General features: G+C 44.6%; 1 protein-coding gene across 2 annotated transcripts in view; it reads left to right on the top strand.

The window, feature by feature from the left end:
- Window positions 1-10,000, top strand: part of LOC133663143 (semaphorin-5B-like) — a 126,127-nt gene that overhangs the window by 65,354 nt on the left and 50,773 nt on the right. For both annotated transcript variants that reach the window (XM_062067390.1, XM_062067389.1), the window contains exons 6-8: window positions 4,674-4,736; window positions 6,342-6,440; window positions 8,483-8,696. In XM_062067390.1, the coding sequence (XP_061923374.1) occupies window positions 4,674-4,736; window positions 6,342-6,440; window positions 8,483-8,696 (376 nt within the window). The remainder of the gene's footprint in view (window positions 1-4,673; window positions 4,737-6,341; window positions 6,441-8,482; window positions 8,697-10,000) is intronic.

Raw genomic sequence — 10,000 nt, 5'->3', positions numbered from 1 at the left:
GACTAAAATGCAGTCTACAGTCTACAATGTGGACTAAAAGTGCAGTCTACAGTCTACAATGTGGACTAAAATGCAGTCTACAGTCTACAATGTGGACTAAAAGTGCAGTCTACAGTCTACAATGTGGACTAAAGTGCAGTCTACAGTCTACAATGTGGACTAAAGTGCAGTCTACAGTCTACAATGTGGACTAAAAGTGCAGTCTACAGTCTACAATGTGGACTAAAGTGCAGTCTACAGTCTACAATGTGGACTAAAGTGCAGTCTACAGTCTACAATGTGGACTAAAGTGCAGTCTACAGTCTACAATGTGGACTAAAGTGCAGTCTACAGTCTACAATGTGGACTAAAAGTGCAGTCTACAGTCTACAATGTGGACTAAAGTGCAGTCTACAATGTGGACTAAAAGTGCAGTCTACAGTCTACAATGTGGACTAAAATGCAGTCTACAGTCTACAATGTGGACTAAAAGTGCAGTCTACAGTCTACAATGTGGACTAAAAGTGCAGTCTACAGTCTACAATGTGGACTAAAGTGCAGTCTACAATGTGGACTAAAAGTGCAGTCTACAGTCTACAATGTGGACTAAAAGTGCAGTCTACAGTCTACAATGTGGACTAAAGTGCAGTCTACAATGTGGACTAAAAGTGCAGTCTACAGTCTACAATGTGGACTAAAATGCAGTCTACAGTCTACAATGTGGACTAAAAGTGCAGTCTACAGTCTACAATGTGGACTAAAATGCAGTCTACAGTCTACAATGTGGACTAAAAGTGCAGTCTACAGTCTACAATGTGGACTAAAGTGCAGTCTACAGTCTACAATGTGGACTAAAGTGCAGTCTACAGTCTACAATGTGGACTAAAAGTGCAGTCTACAGTCTACAATGTGGACTAAAGTGCAGTCTACAGTCTACAATGTGGACTAAAGTGCAGTCTACAGTCTACAATGTGGACTAAAGTGCAGTCTACAGTCTACAATGTGGACTAAAAGTGCAGTCTACAGTCTACAATGTGGACTAAAGTGCAGTCTACAGTCTACAATGTGGACTAAAGTGCAGTCTACAGTCTACAATGTGGACTAAAAGTGCAGTCTACAGTCTACAATGTGGACTAAAGTGCAGTCTACAGTCTACAATGTGGACTAAAGTGCAGTCTACAGTCTACAATGTGGACTAAAGTGCAGTCTACAGTCTACAATGTGGACTAAAAGTGCAGTCTACAGTCTACAATGTGGACTAAAGTGCAGTCTACAGTCTACAATGTGGACTAAAGTGCAGTCTACAGTCTACAATGTGGACTAAAAGTGCAGTCTACAGTCTACAATGTGGACTAAAGTGCAGTCTACAGTCTACAATGTGGACTAAAGTGCAGTCTACAGTCTACAATGTGGACTAAAGTGCAGTCTACAGTCTACAATGTGGACTAAAGTGCAGTCTACAGTCTACAATGTGGACTAAAAGTGCAGTCTACAGTCTACAATGTGGACTAAAGTGCAGTCTACAGTCTACAATGTGGACTAAAGTGCAGTCTACAGTCTACAATGTGGACTAAAGTGCAGTCTACAGTCTACAATGTGGACTAAAGTGCAGTCTACAGTCTACAATGTGGACTAAAGTGCAGTCTACAGTCTACAATGTGGACTAAAGTGCAGTCTACAGTCTACAATGTGGCCAAGGAGCATCTTTTTTAGCTGATGAAAAACCTTTGAGTTGTGTGGACAATCATCTTCTTATTTATTATTCATCTGCCTCACAATAAGACTTCCAACTGGAATCATCATTTTACACAATAAGACTTCCAACTGGAATCATCATTTTACACAATAAGACTGGAATCATCATTTTACACAATAAGACTTCCAACTGGAATCATCATTTTACACAATAAGACTTCCAACTGGAATCATCATTTTACACAATAAGACTTCCAACTGGAATCATGGTAGCGGCACGTTGCAAACAATCCGAGCTCAGCGGAACATTCCGGATGTTCTTTTGCTTCTGGAATCCAGCTCTTTGTTGTCTGCGCCTGAAGGCGGTAGTCAGAGACGCGTGTTGGACTTCATTTCCATGTGTTAGCTGGCCATGCTAACCTGACACACCATCACCACAGTCCCAAACATCTGTTAGCTGGCCATGCTAACCTGACACACCATCACCACAGTCCCAAACATCTGTTAGCTGGCCATGCTAACCTGACACACCATCACCACAGTCCCAAACATGTGTTAGCTGGCCATGCTAACCTGACACACCATCACCACAGTCCCAAACATCTGTTAGCTGGCCATGCTAACCTGACACACCATCACCACAGTCCCAAACATGTGTTAGCTGGCCATGCTAACCTGACACACCATCACCACAGTCCCAAACATCTGTTAGCTGGCCATGCTAACCTGACACACCATCACCACAGTCCCAAACATCTGTTAGCTGGCCATGCTAACCTGACACACCATCACCACAGTCCCAAACATCTGTTAGCTGGCCATGCTAACCTGACACACCATCACCACAGTCCCAAACATCTGTTAGCTGGCCATGCTAACCTGACACACCATCACCACAGTCCCAAACATCTGTTAGCTGGCCATGCTAACCTGACACACCATCACCACAGTCCCAAACATCTGTTAGCTGGCCATGCTAACCTGACACACCATCACCACAGTCCCAAACACTGGCAGCACACCAGACGTCACACCTTTAATCCCAAGTCTGACCTGCGTGGTGTCCTCGGTCTGGTTTTAATCACCTGAGAGTGGTCGCCATCTTGTGGTCACTGTTAGTATTCATGACTTTTATTTCACTCATTGACTTTTACTCCACTCTTGGGGGTAACATTCCATTGTGGATTTGAATCCAGAATGGAATGGTTACCCCCAAGAGTGGAGTCCAAAGGTGAGGTGGCAAAGATTCACAGCCGAGTGTTGTCCCAAATCCAGACCAGTCTTTACAAACCTGCCCTCGTCTTTCACCTCTTCTTTTCTTTTTTACCTTTGGAAAGTGCCGCTAGCCCCTCCCCCTCTGCTACGTATCCAAGATGGCGTCCGGCTCACCACGTTGGCCGCCACCTCTGCCAGTGTCCTGCATGTTTGTGGCCACATCCTGGCAACTCTCCCCAGGAAGTGATGCAATGAGTCTTTCACCCAGCAGACCCTCACCATGTCACCCTTTTAGTCCCAGACAGAAACAACCTCAGCAAAAAACAACAACAACAACCAACCCTCGGGCCAAACACGCTTTCCCAAAAAGTGTCAGCAGGACTGAGGACTGGGTTCTGCTCCTGGAGTTGGCAGACTAATACTGAGCTGGCACCAGCTGGCTGTGAGTGGTACTGCAGGTGTGCTGAGTCTGCTAGCTTGAGCTAACAGCAACCTAGATAGGACACGCCCCTTTTCAACCATGCTAGTCAGCACAAAGTGCTAACTGAATATTTTATTCCTGTAGAATCAAATGTAGTTGCGTTACTAGTGGTGTGCGGGCGCCATCTACTGGTTCGCCAAAGAAGTCTGGAAATATATCTACCCTGTTTTCCAAACAATAGAAGCCACACCCACTACATTTTAGGGGGAAACTATATCTTCCAAAAATGTGCCTGGAGAGAATGTTGTGAGATGAGTTATTTCCATGGAAATATTCTGTCAATGTTTATTTACATACCTTCATTGTTTCCAAACGGTGTCTGTAACAAGGCAGTAAAACGGGGCATCAAACAAAACAGAAGTCGTGGTCTTGGACCCGCTAGCTGCGCAAGCTAGCTCTCCAATCAGCTAAACAGACTCAATAACTTTTAGTTTGGGTGAATTTACTGAGGAATTTGTGAAAGTGAAACAACACAAAAAGAATGTTATTGTAAGTTAATAATACTAACGCAGACACTCGTAAACATGTTAGCATTTTAGCTCATGCTAACAACACTGGCTTGGTTCGATCACGGTAGCACGTACAAATACGCATGAAGACACACATGGAACACTTTAGTGAGTATGAATTGTTGTAGTTATGTTGTAAAACTTACAAATGTTGCTTGGACTGATGAATGAAGAATCCATACGAGTAGCAACGCTATGGACGGCAGCGTCTGCAGCGAGCCAACTGGCCAAAAGATGGCGCCATAGCACAAACAATAAAACACATTTTTCAGTGTGTTTGCTTGTTTTTTGGGGGGGAAACTATTTGGCCGCCAGCGAGGAAAAATCCATATGTTAGCTGCACCATTTGATAAGCTGCAGGGTTCAAAGCGTAGCGTAGCGGCTTGTACTCTGGATTTGACGGCACTTGTAATTCAAACTTTTGTTTTGAATGAAGACTTCGGACTACTAGGCTACTGTACTTGACATGAGTTGCACAAGTATGTGATCAACTAGGTGTACACTTACTTTACACTCGGCGCAGCTTTAGTCTCCACCTGGCCTCAGGCAAGTGTCGGAGGTCCAGTCCAAGGTCACTGTACCTCCCAGGTGAGGTCCAAGGTCACTGTACCTCCCAGGTGAGGGGAGGAGCAACTGTGCATGTGTCTAATTAGCCTGCTTGTCAGGAGCCAATCAGAGCCAAGCGCTGGGAGGAGACAATGCTAATGCTTGCTGTTGTAAGCCCACAACAGTCTTGTTGCGTAACTGTCATGTCTGACTGCTCATTGGCCGCTTCTTTCCTTCCCGTTTCCTAGGCGACGCAGTGGGCACCTGACGACGACACCAGGAGGTCCTGTCAGAGCAAAGGCAAGACGGAGGTATCCTTCATCCTTCTTAGCAACTACACTTCATGCTGGGCGGGTGGAGCACCTTGATAGGTGGGGTCCCATGGGAACATATTGCTGGGTGTTGTGGCCAAACAGATCCATTGTAGTTTCATCTGACATCACATGGACAAAGATAAGACCTTCTGGAGGAAAGTTCCGTGGTCAGAAAATATAAGTCAAAATAAGACTCCTTCTAACCTAAATTCTGCACCTAAAAAGTGAAACAGCCCTTTGAGACACTCGTGATTTAGGGCTATAGAAATACACTTTGATTTGATTTGATTTTAAATAAGTTCCAAAAAAGGTCAACCATGTCCACACAGGAAGTGAACCCTGAACTATGTCCACACAGGAAGTGAACCCTGAACTATGTCCACACAGGAAGTGAACCCTGAACTATGTCCACACAGGAAGAGAACCCTGAACTATGTCCACACAGGAAGAGAACCCTGAACTATGTCCACACAGGAAGTGAACCCTGAACTATGTCCACGCAGGAAGTGAACCCTGAACTATGTCCACACAGGAAGTGAATCCTGAACTATGTCCACACAGGAAGTGAACCCTGAACTATGTCCACACAGGAAGTGAACCCTGAACTATGTCCACACAGGAAGTGAACCCTGAACTATGTCCACACAGGAAGTGAACCCTGCACTATGTCCACACAGGAAGTGAACCCTGAACTATGTCCACACAGGAAGTGAACCCTGAACTATGTCCACACAGGAAGTGAACCCTGAACTATGTCCACACAGGAAGTGAACCCTGAACTATGTCCACACAGGAAGTGAACCCTGAACTATGTCCACACAGGAAGTGAACCCTGCACTATGTCCACACAGGAAGTGAACCCTGAACTATGTCCACACAGGAAGTGAACCCTGAACTATGTCCACGCAGGAAGTGAACCCTGCACTATGTCCATGCAGGAAGTGAACCCTGAACTATGTCCACACAGGAAGTGAACCCTGAACTATGTCCACACAGGAAGTGAACCCTGAACTATGTCCACACAGGAAGTGAACCCTGAACTATGTCCACACAGGAAGTGAACCCTGAACTATGTCCACACAGGAAGTGAACCCTGAACTATGTCCACACAGGAAGTGAACCCTGAACTATGTCCACACAGGAAGTGAACCCTGAACTATGTCCACACAGGAAGAGAACCCTGAACTATGTCCACACAGGAAGAGAACCCTGAACTATGTCCACACAGGAAGTGAACCCTGAACTATGTCCACGCAGGAAGTGAACCCTGAACTATGTCCACACAGGAAGTGAACCCTGAACTATGTCCACACAGGAAGTGAACCCTGAACTATGTCCACACAGGAAGTGAAGTTAGCCAAGCTACATTTGTGTGTTTGTGATCCATGTATGATTGCTGGATACCAGAGGTGGATGTATCAGCACACCTGATTGGACATTTGCAGCCAAAGGGCCGATAGCGACACACAAAAGCCACCACTCCGTTCTCTCTGAGTCCTCATTTGGCAGGATCACAATCTGGCAAAGTCAGAATCCATTTCCAATCTTTTGTGTGAGGAAAAGAATCCATGTTGTCTTTGTGTTGCACTTGCGTTTGTGCAGACCGAGTGTCAGAACTACATCCGAGTCCTGCTGGTCAACAAGACCCAGGTGGTGACGTGCGGGACCAACGCCTTCCAGCCCCTCTGCACCACCCGAGAGGTACGTTGGTCACGCCAGCACAGGAAGTCTCTGTGTTGCACGCCACCCAGCTGCCGGGACAAGAACTGCGTGCGTTGACACCCAGTCAAGTAGGTCATTCTCACGTAAAAGTACATTTCTGTGTTACGTCGCCATCAACCTGGATTACCTCAGGAGTTGACACGCCCCCTGTAGGGTTGAAACACCCACAACATCTATTAGACTAGACAAGAAGCAAAGAAATCAAACAGAGACAGGATTCAATTTAGCTGATGAGGAGAGCGCCTGTGTGCCTGCACCCGCGTACAGCGTCACCACACCGCTCTGACCACGCCTACACTTTTATTTCTGGTTACATAGCATTACGCCGCTGCTCCTAAGGGGAGGTGGTCATAAATAGCTGTTGCACTCGGTCATAAACAGTTGAAAGAATAGGTGCCTGGAGCGGCATCGGGTCTGCTCCCTCTCCACTTTGTAGATGTCGGGTCAGGACAAGGTCTTGCTGTGGCTGTCAATAGAGCAAAGAAACCAAGTAAACACTCTGCTTATATCGCACATGATAGCACACAGAAGTAAACACTCTGCTTGTATCGCACATGATAGCACACAGCAGTAAACACTCTGCTTATATCGCACATGATAGCACACAGCAGTAAACACTCTGCTTATATCGCACATGATAGCACACAGAAGTAAACACTCTGCTTATATCGCACATGATAGCACACAGAAGTAAACACTCTGCTTATATTGCACATGATAGCACACAGAAGTAAACACTCTGCTTATATCGCACATGATAGCACACAGAAGTAAACACTCTGCTTATATCGCACATGATAGCACACAGAAGTAAACACTCTGCTTATATCGCACATGATAGCACACAGAAGTAAACACTCTGCTTGTATCGCACATGATAGCACACAGAAGTAAACACTCTGCTTGTATCGAACATGATAGCACACAGAAGTAAACACTCTGCTTGTATCGCACATGATAGCACACAGAAGTAAACACTCTGCTTGTATCGCACATGATAGCACACAGAAGTAAACACTCTGCTTGTATCGCACATGATAGCACACAGAAGTAAACACTGATTGTATCGCACATGATAGCACACAGAAGTAAACACTCTGCTTGTATCACACATGATAGCACACAGAAGTAAACACTCTGCTTGTATCGCACATGATAGCACACAGAAGTAAACACTCTGCTTGTATCGCACATGATAGCACACAGAAGTAAACACTCTGCTTGTATCGCACATGATAGCACACAGCAGTAAACACTCTGCTTGTATCGCACATGATAGCACACAGAAGTAAACACTGCTTGTATCGCACATGATAGCACACAGAAGTAAACACTCTGCTTGTATCGCACATGATAGCACACAGAAGTAAACACTCTGCTTGTATCGCACATGATAGCACACAGAAGTAAACACTGCTTGTATCGCACATGATAGCACACAGAAGTAAACACTGCTTGTATCGCACATGATAGCACACAGAAGTAAACACTCTGCTTGTATCGTACATGATAGCACACAGAAGTAAACACTCTGCTTGTATCGCACATGATAGCACACAGAAGTAAACACTCTGCTTGTATCGCACATGATAGCACACAGAAGTAAACACTGCTTGTATCGCACATGATAGCACACAGAAGTAAACACTCTGCTTGTATCGCACATGATAGCACACAGAAGTAAACACTCTGCTTGTATCGCACATGATAGCACACAGAAGTAAACACTGCTTGTATCGCACATGATAGCACACAGAAGTAAACACTGCTTGTATCGCACATGATAGCACACAGAAGTAAACACTCTGCTTGTATCGTACATGATAGCACACAGAAGTAAACACTCTGCTTGTATCGCACATGATAGCACACAGAAGTAAACACTCTGCTTGTATCGCACATGATAGCACACAGAAGTAAACACTCTGCTTGTATCGCACATGATAGCACACACATTTTCCATGCTCGCTGATATCATCCCATACTAGCTGATATCATGATACGGGACTGTTTTGCTGCAGGTGGGCAACCTGAGCAACGTGCTGGAGCGTGTCAACGGCGTGGCACGCTGCCCGTATGACCCTCGCCACAACTCCACGGCGGTGTTGACGGAGAGAGGCGAGCTGTACGCCGCCACCGTCATCGACTTCTCAGGACGCGACCCCGTCATCTACCGCAGTCTGGGAGGGATGCCTCCTCTGCGCACCGCACAGTACAACTCCAAGTGGCTCAATGGTACTGTATTGTCACCTTCATTGTAACCATGACAACACAGTACAACTCCAAGTGGCTCAATGGTACTGTATTGTCACCTTCATTGTAACCATGACAACACAGTACAACTCCAAGTGGCTCAATGGTACTGTATTGTCACCTTCATTGTAACCATGACAACACAGTACAACTCCAAGTGGCTCAATGGTACTGTATTGTCACCTTCATTGTAACCATGACAACACAGTACAACTCCAAGTGGCTCAATGGTACTGTATTGTCACCTTCATTGTAACCATGACAACACAGTACAACTCCAAGTGGCTCAATGGTACTGTATTGTCACCTTCATTGTAACCATGACAACACAGTACAACTCCAAGTGGCTCAATGGTACTGTATTGTCACATTCATTGTAACCATGACAACACAGTACAACTCCAAGTGGCTCAATGGTACTGTATTGTCACCTTCATTGTAACCATGACAACACAGTACAACTCCAAGTGGCTCAATGGTACTGTATTGTCACCTTCATTGTAACCATGACAACACAGTACAACTCCAAGTGGCTCAATGGTACTGTATTGTCACCTTCATTGTAACCATGACAACACAGTACAACTCCAAGTGGCTCAATGGTACTGTATTGTCACCTTCATTGTAACCATGACAACACAGTAGGTCGGAGTAGAAGATAAATGTTAGTAATATATGTCAACATGTAATCTTCTTCTCCTCACTAGTATTATTACTACTACTCTTCTTCTTCTCCTCACTAGTATTATTACTACTACTCTTCTTCTTCTCCTCACTAGTATTATTACTACTACTCTTCTTCTCCTCACTAGTATTATTACTACTACTCTTCTTCTTCTCCTCACTAGTATTATTACTACTACTCTTCTTCTCCTCCTCACTAGTATTATTACTACTACTCTTCTTCTTCTCCTCACTAGTATTATTACTACTACTCTTCTTCTTCTCCTCACTAGTATTATTACTACTCTTCTTCTTCTCCTCACTAGTATTATTACTACTCTTCTTCTTCTCCTCACTAGTATTATTACTACTACTCTTCTTCTTCTCCTCACTAGTATTATTACTACTACTCTTCTTCTTCTCCTCACTAGTATTATTACTACTACTCTTCTTCTTCTCCTCACTAGTATTATTACTACTACTCTTCTTCTTCTCCTCCTCACTAGTATTATTACTACTACTCTTCTTCTTCTCCTCACTAGTATTATTACTACTACTACTCTTCTTCTCCTCACTAGTATTATTACTACTACTCTTCTTCTTCTCCTCACTAGTATTATTAC

This window comes from Entelurus aequoreus, linkage group LG13 (genome assembly GCF_033978785.1).
Source record: "Entelurus aequoreus isolate RoL-2023_Sb linkage group LG13, RoL_Eaeq_v1.1, whole genome shotgun sequence".
NCBI classification, from domain to species: Eukaryota; Metazoa; Chordata; class Actinopteri; order Syngnathiformes; family Syngnathidae; genus Entelurus; species Entelurus aequoreus.
Note: the sequence above shows the minus strand (reverse complement) of the source record. Positions and strands in the feature narration are given on the sequence as shown.